The sequence below is a fragment of the Peromyscus eremicus genome, chromosome 2, assembly GCF_949786415.1.
Source record: "Peromyscus eremicus chromosome 2, PerEre_H2_v1, whole genome shotgun sequence".
Lineage (NCBI taxonomy): Eukaryota > Metazoa > Chordata > Mammalia > Rodentia > Cricetidae > Peromyscus > Peromyscus eremicus.
The window spans coordinates 72873030-72888648 of NC_081417.1; the positions used below are offsets into that span (position 1 = coordinate 72873030).

The 15619-nt window shown below is 39.8% G+C and overlaps 1 protein-coding gene across 3 annotated transcripts in view; it reads left to right on the forward strand.

Moving 5' to 3' along the window:
- Window positions 1–15619, forward strand: part of Fktn (fukutin) — a 57895-nt gene that overhangs the window by 19523 nt on the left and 22753 nt on the right. For 2 of the 3 annotated variants that reach the window (XM_059254360.1, XM_059254361.1), the window contains exons 5-6: window positions 6694–6971; window positions 9353–9479. In XM_059254360.1, the coding sequence (XP_059110343.1) occupies window positions 6694–6971; window positions 9353–9479 (405 nt within the window). Of the gene's footprint in view, window positions 1–6693; window positions 6972–9352; window positions 9486–15619 lie in introns of all 3 variants that reach the window. The other variant, XM_059254362.1, reaches the window with a different exon arrangement.

A 15619-nucleotide genomic window follows, 5' to 3' on the forward strand; every position in this document is an offset into this window, starting at 1 on the left:
AACTGATTAATCATGTTGATGCTGGTAGGTGGCAGTATCTGGTGCAGGTTCCTCAACTGCTTCAAGCTCATTGTCTACAGCATCTTGTCCAGAGCATCTTGTCCCATGGTTCTGTCTAGGCAGTGATGCAGGGGAAAGACGGGTGAAGTGTATGTAAGTCCATCATCTTTGTTGCTTGCTTTTTTTCTCGTTTTATATATCTGAAAAGTTTCAACCTATGAAAAAGTGAGAATATGATATTTTAAACTTAATTTTTATTTATTTATTTATTTTATTAAGGAAATTTTCCGTTCATTTTATACACCAATCAAAGATCCCCCTCTTCCCTTCTCCCACCCCTACCTAACCTCTCCCTCCCAACCCACCCCTCACTCCTCCCCAAAAGAAGGCAAGGCCTCGCATGGGGAGGCACATCCAGTAGAGGCAAGTACAAGCCTCTCCCCCTGCCTCAAGGCTGCATGAGGTGTCCCATCATAGGTAGTGGGCTCCAAAAAGCCCCCTCATGCACCAGGGATGGATTCTGATCCTACTGCCGGGGGCCTTCCAAGCAGATCAGGCTACACAACTGTCTCACCATACAAAAGGCCTAGCCCAGTCCCATGTAGGCTCCACAGCCATTGATCCAGCTTTCATGAGTTCCCACTTTGGTCGTCTCTGCAGGTTTCCTCATCATGATCTTGATGTACTTGCTCATAAAATCCCTCTTTTCTCTCTTTAACTGGACTCCTGGAGCTCTGCCTGGTGTTTGGCTGTGGATCTCTGCATCTGCTTCCATCAGTCACTAGAGTAAAGCTCTGTGATGACAATTAGGATATTCACCTATCTGGTCACTGGGGTAGGCCAGTTCAGTTCAGGCACCCTCTCCACTGTTTCTAGTAGTCCAAGCTGGGGTCATCCTTGGGGATTCCTGGGAACTTCCCTAGGAAGTTCTCTCTATCCCCATGATGTCTCCCTCTATCATGGTATCCCTTTCATTGCTTTCCAACTATATCCCTGTTCCATATTGACCATCCCATTCCCTTATGTTCTCATCCCCTACCCCCCTACCCTCTATTGCCATCCCCTCATCTCCAGTTTACTCATGGAGATCTCATCTATTTCCCCTTCCCAGGGTGATCCATGTGTCCCTCTTTGGGTCTTCCTGGTTAGCTAGCTTCTCTGGAGTTGTAGGTTGTAGTCTGGTTATCCTTTGCTTTACATCTAGTATCCACTTATGAGTGAGTACATACCATTCTTACCTTTCTGAGTCTGGGTTACCTCACTCAGGATGATATTTTCTAGTTCCATCCATTTGCCTGCAAATTTCATGACATCATTGTTTTTCTCTGCTGAGTAGTACTCCATTGTGTATATGTATCACATTTTCTTTATCCATTCTTCAGTTGAAGGGCATCAAAGTTCTTTCCAAGTTCTAGCTATTACAAATAATGCTTCTATGAACATAGTTGAGCAGATGTCCTTCTTGTATTCCTGAGCATTCCTTGGGTATATGCCCAAGAGTGGTATAGCTGGGTCTTGAGGAATATTGAATCCCAATTTTTTGAGAAACAGCCATACTGATTTCCAAAGTGGCTGTAGAAGTTTACATTCCACCTGTAGAATAGTGGTCCCCTTGCTCAACATCTTCTCTAACATAAGCTGTCTTCAGTGTTTTTGATCTTAGCCATTCTGACAGGTGTAAGATGGTATCTCAGAATTGTTTTGATTTGCATTTTCCTGATGAATAAGGATTTTGAGCAATTGCTTAAATGTCTTTCAGCCATTTGAGATTCTTCCTTTGAACATTCTCTGTTTAGCTCTGTGGCCCATTTTTTAATTGGATTGTTCATTATTTTTATGTCTAGTTTCTTAAGTTCTTTATGTATTTTGGAGATCAGCTCTCTATCATATGTGGAGTTGGTGAAGGTTTTCCCAATCTGTACGCTGTCATTTTGTCTTATTTACTGTGTCCTCTGCCTTACACAAGCCTCTCAGTTTCAGGAGGTCCATTTTATTCAGTGTCTGAGCTACTGGTGTTATATTTAGGAAGTGGTCTCTTGTGCCAATGTGTTCAAGACTACTTCCTACTTTCTCTTCTGTCAGGTTCAGTGTAACTGGATTTATGTTGACATCTTTGATCCACTTGGACTTGAGTTTTATGCTTGCATCTCTGTTTCCTGTTCGTTTACTCAGGTTTTCTATTTCCAACATGCCCTCTGTTTGTGTCTTCATTGTTTCTATTTCACTTTTCAGGTCTTGAACTGTTTCCTTCACATGTTTAATTGCTTTTTCATGGTTTTCCTTGCTTTCTTTAAGGGATTTATTGATTTCTTCCAATTTTTTGTTTTTCTTGTCCTCGATTTCTTTAAGCGAATTTTTTATTTCCTCTTTAAAGGCCTTTAGCATCTTCATGAAGTTATTTTTAAGGTCACTTTCTTCTGCTTTTTTTACATTGTGATATTCAGGTCTTGCTGTTGTAGAAGGGCTAGGTTCTGCTGAAGCCATATTGCTCTTTATGTTGTTGTATGTATTTTCGCAGTGGCGTCTACTCATCTCTTCCTCCAGTAGGTGCAAGAAGTGCCTTTATCTGAGTGAGCTGCTATTGATCCAATCTATGCTTCCTGTCTCTGTATCTTGGGGGGCCCCTCTGGGTCCAATCTTAGCTTTTTTTCTAATTAGAGCTGGCAGGTTCTGTATCTCAGGGAGCTACTCTTCATCCAGTGAGAGCTGGCAGATTCTGCATCTCAGGAAGCTACTGGTGTGGGGGGATGGGTATTTGAGTAGGGAATGAGTCTTGTAGATTTCAGAGTCCAATGGGGGTTTTTGGTGGGGGAACCTGTCTGCAGGAGTTTTCCCTTCTGACTGGCATTTGGGGAAGAGATAGGTGGGGGTTCCCAGAGACTCGTTTTGTCCCAGGGCCTAGGTCCTAGAGTTAATTTTTGTTTTTAAGCACAACAATGCTAGTATTAAGTTTAAAGGTCAGATTAATACAAAGCTCAGTAAACAAGGATGATGTCTGCCTCTCCTCTTACCACTTCCTCTGAGTCCTAGATCCAGCGGCTTGAATTCCTTTACTTTATCTTCTCATTCATAAATGCTTACGTTCTGTTACAGTATCTCATTGAGATGAGGAATTCAGAGAGTTTAGCTCACATTGTCATATGGGCACATGTGCCCTCCTATCATCACCCATTTTATACTTACATGAGTAGTCAGTCCACCTCCTTATGAGTAAACATTCACATGAAAGCTCACTAGTTTGCTCTGGCCATACTTCTTTTATCATAATTCTCCATTTCCCCCCATATACTTGTAAATAATGCATCTGTGAACTCTGACATTGAAATATAAAGCTTGGTTGGATCTAATACATGCAGTTTTCCTACTCTTTATCTGTTTGTTCCTTTGTTGATTTGTGGGTTTTCAGTTTGTGTTTTGTCTTTTTCCTGGTCCTTTGTTCTAATTTAAAAGGATCATTTTATTTTTGTTCTATGATTTTTTGCTACTCTTTTGTTCAACCATTCTATTTTAAAAAAAAATGCTGTTGATTAAATATTTTCGTCAAATTTTTTCCTTTTCTTAAACTCCTTGCATTCTTTTATTCATGGGAACAATTTTGCCTTTGTCACTAAAGATCATGAAGTTTTGGCGTATTTTTTTCCTAAAAAGTTTACTCCCTGAATCTTTGTATCTTTTTTATGGTATATTTATTTTATTTGGCTTGTGTGTTTTTATGATACAGGTTTTCAGCAATATATGCTGATCTTTATTCATGCTTAAGAACAGGAAACTGAGCTGGGTGGTGGTGGTGCATGCCTTTAGTTAATCCCAGCACTCAGGAGGCATAGATGGCAGATCTCTATGAGTTCTATCTAGGCCAGCCTAGTCTATACAGTTAGATTCAGGTCAGCCAAGGCTACAGAGTGAAACCTGTCTCGAATATACCCAGCGTTAAACAAAACAAAAGAACAAGAGACTGAAAAAAATAAAATAGGATGATTAGGCCTCACTGACTGCTGGTGGGTAAGTGTACGAGTCTCTTCACTGTGGAGATTCATAAATGTCAGTGTTGGTAGCTCCTTTATGTTGAAATGTTGGACTTCCTTATAGAGAAAGCATAGAATGCTTATAAACCATTTTTACAAAGAACATTTTATATCAGTATTTCCTCAAATGAAGTTTGTAGAAATTATAACCTTTACATATATGTACTCCCCCATATCAACATAATGTCACACTTATAACCTACAGATCAAATGAAGTAATGATGTTTCAGTGTATAAAAGTTCTGAAATGGCTACATTGGAAGCTTATTAAGTGATTCTTATATCTATGTCTGTGTGTTTGCAGAGTGTGATTGCTGTAAATATAGACTGTTGTTGTACATGACATTGTTGTTAGTGATGTGATTTCTCAAAGTAGCCAGCAAGAGAAAGTAAATTAGGCACTCGGGAGACTGGAGTAGGAAAATTTCAAGTCAGCCTGGGCTACATAACAAAACCCTTTCCCAATAATAATATAATGTAAAATTATGTCTTCATTAATACAGTTATTTCATCTTGGGAGGTAAGGGTTGAGGTCATTGTAAACAGGGTTTTCACTGTTTCCATCTGATAGCATATTTTAAATTATGTATAAAACAGTGCAGATTTTTGTATTTTAGATTATAAAACACCCAGAGGTAGCTAAAATTACTTTTCAGAGAGAGACATAAACAGTGGCTACATCTTCTCACCAGTTCCCAGTGACAAACTGAGGCATGATCCACAGAAGTTCTCCCTGGGAATCCAGTGAGTTTCTTGAGCTGACTTACAGATGAGAGGTTACTCACAGGGTGTGGGTGCTGCCCCGCAACTGGCCTCACCTGGAAAGCCTTTACCTAAATGATCTTCTCCATCATCACATATGTGGAGCCTCTTTCTCCTAGTTTTCCCTGGCCTCTGTTCTCTAGCCCTCCCTGGAGGCATCACCTGGTGCAGTTAAGGCAGAGTTGCATACAGTAGATGTGGGGGAGCTGCTGGAAACCCAGGTGCAGGTCTTGAGACCCTCTGTAGCCCTCCATGAGGGGTGTGAGCAGTCAACCAGCCCAAATGGGATGACCTTTTGCGAGAGGGCACAGCTGGACTTCCCACGGTGGTCATTGCTTGGCTCAGGACAGTCACTCACACACCAGTGTTCTGGCCTCGGCCTCTAAATACCAGTTTATTGTTATGGTAAGAAATATTCCTCCATGTTTCCAAAGTGGCTCTTGAGTGCAATACTCTTGCTACTTTGGAAGGAAGGAATAAACAGTAGGCAAGACAAACATGACCAGAGTCTGTGGAAGAAGAAAAGGTCTGCTAGGGACTGGTGAGATGGCTCAGCAGGTGAGCTTGCTTGTCACCAAGCCTCACAGTCTGGGTTTGGTCCTCAATATCTTTCTGAATTCTGTGGACAGTGAGACACACTTTCTGAAAGCTTTATGTTCCAGGACTATAGGTTAGATGTAAGTAGAACCTTCCTTGCTGGCCTCACATAGTTTCTGTGCGTAGCAAAGGAGATATCAGTGTGCTGGCACTTTGTACACATTAAGTGGCTTTGTGTATTATTAGCTGTGTTTTGAAAGTTGACTTGAAGTATGTTTCCTTACCTATTATACTTACGCTACTTCTTTTAGAGGGTAAGTATAATATTCAAATGGAAATGTAAGAATACAAGTAAAAGTTCTTTAGAGATTATGAATTCCTAGTGAAATACAAGATTTTCTAAGAATTAGGAGTTCACTAACGCTGAGGCTGACCTCAAATTTACAGTCTTTCGGCAAGGACTGCAGTTGATGGGCCACTGTACCCAGCAGAGACTCTTTTTTTTTTTTTTTTATTATAATGTTTTTAATTGAAACAGAATTGCATCAGCCATTTCAAGGAGAGCCTTTCCCAGCAGGCTTCCTGGTATTATGTCTCTCACTGTCTTTTGAACCCCTCTTCTGCAGTGTTCCCTGAACCATAGATGCTGAGTTGTAATGTAGACATATCCATTGGGCCAGCAGATACTCAAAGTAATATTTAGTCATCTAAATTCTACATGTAGGATAATCTTGATAAATGAGATTTAAATTATAATGATTTTCAAAACGTCCATTGTCTTACAGTACACTGCAATCTGTTTGCTGATGTTTGCACTGTGGGAGGGGTTCTGTTATAGCATTTTTCAAGTGTTAGGAGATAAGAACTGTAAGTTTGCTTTCTGTTCTTCCTACTAACATCTACTTCATAGAAACTAATGGGAGGACACTAACTGAGCATTCTTCTCCTTTGGGAGAAATCTGTGTTATTTTCAGAGTCCTTAGACCTATTCTCCATTCCCCATACCTTTGTTTTGCTACTTCCTTCTTGCCACACTACCTTCTGTTTCCTACTGTCATTTTTTACAATGTTCTGGCAAAAAGCAAATCAAGACAAAAATATGGCTTCATTAATGGTGTAACGATTGCTTTAGTTTTGCTATTATTATTATTATTTTTTTTTTTGGTTTTTCGAGACAGGGTTTCTCTGTGTAGCTTTGCGTCTTTCCTGGGACTCACTTGGTAGCCCAGGCTGGCCTCGAACTCACAGAGATCCGCCTGCCTCTGCCTCCCGAGTGCTGGGATTAAAGGCGTGCGCCACCACCGTCCAGATAGTTTTGTTATTAGCATTTGGTTTAAAATATTCAATCTTGATCTTTTCCTTATTCTAGGATGGCTGGTTTCAGATAGCTGAGAATATGGGGTTTCAGTGCTTAAAGACTGAAAGCAAAGATCCTCGGCTAGATGGAATCGACTCACTTTCTGGAACTGAAATCCCTCTGCACTATGTCTGTAAGCTGGCCACTCACGCCATCCACTTGGTGTTCTTTCATGAGAGGAGCGGCAACTACCTCTGGCATGGTCACCTGCGGCTCCAAGGACACATGGACAGAAAGTTTGTTCCTTTTCGAAAGTTACAGTTCGGTCGTTATCCTGGAGCTTTTGACAGGTAAGTCAGTCTATAACAATAAACAATAATAAATCAGTGATATTATGTGTTTATAGTTATATGTAATCTGTATACTCCTACATTGAAGTATTATACATCAGTGAAATCTGCTGCAGTTCGGCAACAGCATGGATGGGTCCTACAATGCTGAGTGTCCCAAGGCAGAAAAAAATAATAGCATATGCTATACTGTGTTCATGGATATATTTAAAATAGAATAAAGATACTAAGAATAGTAAGGAAAAGTTACCCCCAAAGAAGATAGAATGTATCCCTAGAAGGGGAAGGATAGACAGGGAGTTACTGAGTGGGGTTCAGAGACCTCCAGGGGAGCTGACAAGATTCAGTGTCTGTGATGAGGATGAAGACACAAATGCTTGTGATGCATTATTTTGTGCCTTTATGTTTACGTGCACTTGAGTGAGCGTGTGTGTGTGTGTGTGTGTGTGTGTGTAGCTAGAGATTTCCTGCCTGGCCCACAGTCAGGACAAATCTCTCTCACCTGCCAGCCCCACAGCCCCTCAGACCCAACCAAGTAAACACAGAGACTTATATTGGTTACAAACTGTATGGCCGTGGCAGGCTTCTTGCTAATTGTTCTTACAGCTTAAATTAATCCATTTCCATTAATCTATACCTTGCCACGTGGCTCGTGGCTTACCGGCATCTTCACATGCTGTTTGTCATCATGGCGGCTGGCAGTGTCTCTCTGACTCAGCCTTCCACTTCCCAGCTTTATTCTCTTCCTTGTCCCGCCTACACTTCCTGCCTAGCCAATGGCCAATCAGTGTTTTATTTATTGACTAATTAGCAACACATTTGCCATACAGAACATCCCACAGCGTGTGTGTGTGTGTGTGTGTGTGTGTGTGTGTGTGTGTGTGTGTGTGTGTGTTATTTTAATTTTCCTGTGTTCTGAGGTGGTGACTCACACCTGTAAACCTAGCACTCTGGAAGCTGAAGCATGAGAGTTGCAAGCCGCAGGTGAGGCTGTGCCAAGGAACAAGTTGCAGGCCAGCCTGGCTGTAATCATGAAACCCTGCCTCAGAAAACTAAGACAGATCATGGGAATAAAAATAATACTCTGTGTAGAAGTCTGTCCTTAACTACCACACTAGTAAACGCTGCTGACAGGAAACAGGTACTTGAGGAGACTCGGGAAACCGGACTGTTAAAGTCAGCTTTCTGACCCAGTCGGACTTCTCTTTCTCCTCGGAAGTCCTTAATAATGATGTTATAATCTGTCTGAAACTCTGGAACTTGATATGAACATAGCAGTGAATGTTTGTCCTTTGCCCTAAAGTCTATCATTCTTATAAGAATTTTCATATCGATATCTTTTGTGACCACTTTCAGAGAAACACTGCTTTGTTAGCTTTAGAACTGTAAGGGCATGTGTATTTTTGTTTTCTTGTTAGTGTTTAACATCACGAATTTCAGAAACAGCTGAAAGGGTGTTCAGAACTGGAGAAGTCAGGAATATAAGTGACCAAAAGCGATTAGTGGGTTGTAAGAAACAGTTTCTTGTCAATGTTTCTTCCTTTATTTTTGTCGAAATCTTAGCCACTATTCACATATGCACTTTTTCTTACTTTGTGTTTCAAACATTTTTAGAGGGGTGGGGAAGTCATTTAGTTCTTTAAGGTATTAAAAGTTTATATCAAAGTTTAGTTAATAATTTAATTAAGTTCAATATTGCCAACTAAGAAATAACTTGTAAGTGTAATGTGTGCCAGTAGATAAAGTTTTACCTAGAGGAATAGAAAGTTCTCAAGAAATATTCATAGAAGATGGGTTTCCGGTATTTTTCCAGTCAATGAGGCTCCCAAGCTACTATAATTTAACTCAGTATTTCTTAGATGTAAGAACTATTTACCTCTCTAAAACTAAATTGATAACTGAAAATGATGTTGTTCAACTTTCATTTCTGCTTAAAATGCCAAAGTAGCTATAAAACTATTTTAGATGCACCAAGTCAGGCTTAGTGGCACAGGCCTGTAATCCCTGCTCTTGGGAGTCTGAAGCAGTAGGACTGCAAAATCAGTGCCAGCTTTGTCAACTTAGGAAGAACTTGTCTTATAAAAAGAGGGGTGGTGTAGCTCAGTGGTTGCATGCAGAAGGTCCTAGGTTCAATCCATACCATTCCCTCCTCACTCCCAAATTAAGCTGCATTAGTGAAAATACTTAATACTGAAATTCTGTGCTGCTATTGGATGTCAGATTTCCAAGGTCCTAATAAAGTTGTTGATTGTATCATACCTGAAGTATTTGAAGAAAATTCACTTGATGTTTAGCTCCTTGGCTAATGTTCACTATTTTAAAAGGCTGCCTGTGTTCTGGATTAAATGTTGATAGAAAATCTTCTTAACTTTCCTTTTCAGGCCAGAGTTACAGCAAGTTACTGTAGATGGACTAGATGTGCTTATTCCAAAAGACCCAGGACACTTTCTAGAAGAAGTACCACACTCCAGATTTATCGAGTGCAGGTATAAAGAAGCTCGGGCATTCCTGCAGGTTAGAGATGATGAAATAATATAGTTTTAAATTAAATTAATGAGAATTATGGCTTGATTAGTTTTTAAGAGGAAGTGAAGATGGCTTATGCAGAATAGGTTTAAATGTCTTGTTAAGTTGATCATTTTTCATCCTACTTATTTTCTTTTAATTTAAAGTTAAAAAGTTCATTTTTTCCCTAAGGGTTAGGGGTGTAGCGTAATGGGTTGAGTGCCTGTCTGAAATGCACAGGGCTTGAGTTTGATTTCCCCCACCAGGTGCGGTAGCAGGTGCATGAGCCCAGGGATGCTTTCTAACTGAGATCTTGTGCCTAAGCTGGCTTGGTGCTGGGGTTACAAACTTGCCTTATCAGCCAGCAGAATCTATGCTTTTCTGTTGGAGATAGGCTCTTGGTGGTCCAGGCTGCCTCTGCACTCACTGTGTATTGGAACATCACCATCAACCCTCTGCCTCTATCTTCCAAGTGCTGGAATTATACACACACACACACACACACACACACACACACACACAGAGGCACACACAATTTTTTCTACCCTGACTGGGGAATGGGTATATATATATATATATATATATATATATATATATATATATATAGCTTTGTTTTATTAGATCCTGATAGAATTAGCCCTTGCTTCATTCCAAAATTAAGAGAGTTCATAAGCTTTGTTTTTAAAGTAGCGGTGTTTTGTTGTTTTTTTTTTTTTTTTAAGATTTATATATTTACCATGTATATAGTATTCTTATACACCAGAAGAAGGTACCAGATCTCATTATAGATGGTTGTGAGCCATCATGTGGGTGCTGGGAATTGAACTCAGGACCTCTGGAAGAGCAGCCAGTGCTCTTAACCCTAAGCCATTTCTCTAGCCTGTTTTTTTGTTTTGTTTTTGTTTTTGTTTTTGTTTTTGTTTTGCTCTTTTTGTGTTTTTTTAAGAAGTTTACGTTGACTTAGAATATAGCCACTGAAGAGGATACATGTGGATTTAGAAAGACTAAATGAAAATAGGGTTATTTTTTGTCACACATTTGGCACTGAATATGAGTGTGAGAGTCTTTGGCAAATGCTAAACAAGTGCTATCCAGAGACCAGCTGAATTTTTAGTTTTTCCTCTGCGAATCTAGCTTTGTAGGTTTCTGACTGTAGTGGTATACAAATAATTTTAATGTCCAACTGTAACAATTTTATGAAACCAGAGATACACTGAAAACAGAGTTTGATGTGGGGATTTGGTTTCCTAATTCTTCTGCTTGCCTTTTATTTTATGGGATTCCCTGGTCAATGTCTGGCCTGTAGGAAATCCTATGGCCTATTTTCTTCATTAATGATTGATATGGGAGGGTCCAGCCCACTGGTGGCAGTGCCACACCTATGCAAATGATTTGGGGTTGACTTATAGCTGAGTAAGTCAGGAAGTAGCATTACTTCATGGTCCTTGCTTCAGTTCTTTTTTGTTTGTTTTTTTTTGTTGTTGTTTGTTTCTTTTCTTTTCTTTTTGTTTTTTTTTGGGGGGGGGGGTTGTTTTTTTGAAAAAGGGTTTCTTTGTATAGCCCTGGCTGGAACTCACTCTGTAGACCAGGCTTGCCTCAAACTCAGCAATCCACCTGCATCTGCCTCCCTAGTAATGGATTAAAGGCATGTGCCATCACTGCCCAAATCTGTGATTTAGGTCTTACTTTGAGTTCCTGCCCTGAGTCCCTCAGGTATGGACTGTGAATTAGTTGTAAGATGAGTTAAGCCCTTTTCTTCCCCAAGTTGGTTTTTGATCACAGTGTTTATCATACAATATAAAGCAAATTAGGACAAATAGAATGAGAAACTAAATATCAACTTTTTATTGCTGTGCAGTATCCAATGCTCAAATACAAGGGTCTCAGATACTGTATGCTGGTACCCAAGACTTCGGCCTGTCAGTCCAAGTGGTTCTTCTAGCTCTTCCTAGTCCTTTGAATTTATTATTGTAGGGCTGTCAGATCTACTGATCTTGGTGGGAGAGAAGCTAGAAAGCAGCATGTGTGGATAGGCCTGTTTTGTGGGTAAGCACTGCCTTCAGCACATAGTAATAAGAAGTAGAAGTAAGCCAGGCGGTGGTGGCACACACCTTTAATCCCAGCACTCCAGAGGCAGAGACAGGCTGATCTCTGTGAGTTCAAGGGCAGCTTGGTCTACAAAGTGAGTTCCAGGACAGTTAGAGCTCTAACACAGAGAAACCCTGTTTGAAAACCCACAAAAAGAAGGAGTAGAAGTGATGGAGTTCAGTGCTTCCTGCCCAAAGGTATTGCCCACTTTTGCCATAGCAGTTGCCACAGTGAACTGTGAGTGTCTCTTACCCTTCTAATTCTGTGAACTTAACAACAGGCACCTATTTTATTCATGGTTATCAATTGTTGCCATGACATTTGTGATGCCTAATTTGTTCTGACCTCCTGACATTGTGTTGATATTACAGATGTGGAATCACTAAAAGGTTTGGTCATATTTTTTATCTTTTTCCTCTTACATGTTTCATTCTTTGTTTCTTAGGTTAGTACCCTGATAAGTAAAAGACCAGGAGGGTCCACTTTCAAATTAAAGTTAACTTACACCCATTTGAACACTTGATGGCGCCAAACAGTCTTAAATGAAGTGATAAACACAGGATGGTTATAGTAATGAATTAATCAAATTTAAAAAACAAAACAAACAAACAAACAAAGATCTAGTAAAGTTGCTCGTTTATTTTAATGATGATTTTAAAAGAGTATCAGACTTAAATAACAGTTGCAAGTACAACACAAATAACATTTTTTTTTTCTGGCACATTTGAGAGTGAGCTATAAACTAGTGTCCTGAAGCCTTAAATAACAGGGTTTTCTAAAAGCCAGAATATTCTCTGTATCTGGATAAAAAAATCAGGGATTAACATACATTGCTTTTAATCTCAATCTAACTCTGTGTGATAGCACATGCCTATAATTTCCACACTTGGGAGGCCAGGACAGGAGGATTGCCCAAAGTTCAAGGCCTGCTAAGGCATATAGCAAGACCAGTTTTAAACATCACCAAGAAGCTTCCCCCTGTGCAAGTGACACTTAGGAAAGCTGTGTGCCCTAGAGCTCCTAACAGCTTCCAGGGACACCATCAGTCTCAGACCCTAGAAACTGTTGATGCACTCATAACCTTGGGGTGAGGCCTTGTGAAGCTTGCAGATTTGGGGGTTTCCTGTGACCTTTAGTTTTCATGTACTTCCTAAGTCCTGTGACCTCCCTACTCCCCCTGCTGGAAATGTTTAAGTTCAGAGGAAGGGCTATAGAACACTGTTGATGTTCACATCATTTACCCAGTTTTCAAGTCTTAAAGTCTTTTGTGACTTTGCATTTTTCCCTTTGTAATTAGAAGTATTTGTTTGCAAGTTACTTTGCAACTATTTAAATATTAGCATTTCTCATCAAATTTGTTATTTAAATAAGAAACTCATGGTTTCCTGTTTTCATGAATTGTAGACCCTTACTTTTATCATTGATTTTTATCTGAAGATTGTTGTATATTTGGCTGTTAGAAGACTCTTGACCACAGCTTCTGTGTCTTCTGTCTTATCTCCATCTTTCTTCATTTTTAGCAAAATATAGATATTCTAAGTTCATCTTGTGAATTTCCTGTTTCAACCCTGGGTTCAGCCATTTCTCTGAGTCGTGGGTCCTTGTATAGGCCAAGATCTAGACAGTAGGGAGCATGCCCATTGCTGTTTGGGTTTTTCTGTACACAGGCCCTCTCATTTAACAGAGACATTATGCATATGTCTGTTTATATTTATTTCTAAATCTGTTTGATGAAATTTATAAATTCAAATCATTATCTCCAGCCCAATTAAGTTGTAAGATCTAACTAAACAACATTGGATGACCTGTCAGGGGACTCATTACTGGAGAGATTGGATTGTCCCTCTCAGCAGCCATTAATTGTCTGTAGCTCTTCATCTAGGGTTGGAGCCTTGTGGAATTTCCCCCATCCACATTGTAATGTCAACTGGTGCTGTCATTATATAGGTCTTGTTTAGGTGACCATATTGTTAAGATTTTTAGGTACACATCCCTGTTATCTATAGAGGATACTCTCTCATAGTTGACATCTTGATCCTTTCACTTGTAGAGTCTTTCTGCTGCTTTTTCCATGTTTCTTGAGTCTTCGATATAAAGACCGTGTTATAGATGTATTAACTAGATGTGGACGTCCCATGCTCAGCTGTTCATTTCTGGGTTGACTCCTCCAAGCCCTGGGTCTGAAGTATGTAGTGTCTTTAGCAATAAGGTCTTACCTTCATGTTCTGTAACACAACCAAGGACAATGGCTTATATTGTTTGGGGAGCTTCTTAGACTCCTCTGACCAACATCTGGAAGGGAGGTTTCCCATAAAGTGAGTGTTCTTTAACAGAGAGGAAATTGTAGCTTTAAGATGCTTTTTACATTGACAGGCATTATTGGCTTAGCACATAGTCTTAATAAGCCTGAGCTATTGGCCGAACAGTTATAATTAATATAAGCCTCTGAGTGATTATTATAAGCATCTGCAGGACCTTGGTGTTGGGTGGGACCCAAGAAACCTACAGCTACAATCATTTCTTCATTTAGCCACTCAACAATATTTGTTGCTAACCTACTGTGTACCAGGTGGCATTCTAAAGCTGTTGATTCAGTGAGGGAGAAGTGCAGTACCTGTTCTCATATGTTTACAGCCTCACTGGGGAAATGACACAAAACCAAGAGTTACAAGTAACTTTAAGAATTAAAAAGATAGAGGACTAGCTCAATAGTTAAGAGCACTGGCTGCTCTTCCAGAGGACCTAGGTTTGATTCCCTGCACCCACATGGTGGTTCACAACAGTCTAGAACTCGATTCCCAGGAGATCTGATGTCCTCTTCTTTCCTTCCTGGGACCAGGCATGGACATAGTGCATAGACATGCATGCAGGCAAAAACTCATATACATAAAATAGTAAAAAATAAATTAGGGACTTAAAACTTATGTGTAAGTGGCAACCATTGTAAGTTCATGGAGGAGCTGACTATTTTGCTTGGCTTTATGTATTAGCAAATGTTGAATGGAAACATTGGGGAAACACTCATCTGTCTTTTTAGAGAAATGAGGATATTTCTCAGAGGCTGAGGCTGAAACATGATTTTGTTAGTCACAGGCATACTGAAAAAGAAAGCAACATATAAACTCACATAGACTAGAAAGGCTGTGGTATATTGGAGAAGTTATATTTTATTATTATAACAGGACATGTAAAAAGAGGCTAGTGATGAGGCCAGACAGTAGCCAAAGACCTGTGTCCCTGGTCTGCTAGACCAGGTAGTTTATATTTTGTTCCATAGTGACATATCACTGAAGAATTCGTGCTGTTCAGTTACAGAATGAAATGTACTAAATCAGAAATTAAAATGCCTAAGTAAAAGATAGCATTAGTACAAATTCTTATACTTTACAAAAGGGCTTTCAATCCGATCTGTACAGTAGTTGTATAAAGCATAGTTATTATCTTTAAGTTATAAATGAGGACATTAACCACAGTGAAATTTGTTTCTTCCATTCTGTTGTTCATTTTTCAGATGTAGAGATACTGTTCTAGACACTGGGGTATTTTATACAATACCCCAACAAACGTCCCCTCCTCATTGAGCTTACACTCTTGTAAAATGATCTGCCCATCCCAAAGGAGATGGACCTAGAGTCCAACACAGATGGTCTGATTCAAAATGTGTCTTTCTGCTTGATGACCCAATCTGTAAAGACAAGTAAACAACTGCATCTAACACATCATATAATCTATTTGGATTAAATAATGCTCCTGGCTCTGTAATTAGCTCTTCTTTTCTCCCAACTGCCCAGCCTGCTAACTTCTGATGTACAGAGGAAACAGATAACAGTTCATGTCTCATCGTTGGGAAATCCTCGTTGTTTAAATTTCTTCCTCTTAACCTGGCTGCTCCTAGAATCTATTTGAATTATTTTAATGTGTGACTAAGAAGTAACTATAAACTTTGATTTCTGGGCTTGTGGGGTATATGCATTTGTGCCTGTATGTAGGTATGTGGGCACACTTGTGCACTTGTGTCTGTGAGGCCAGAGGATGGAACTAGGTGTCTTCCTCTA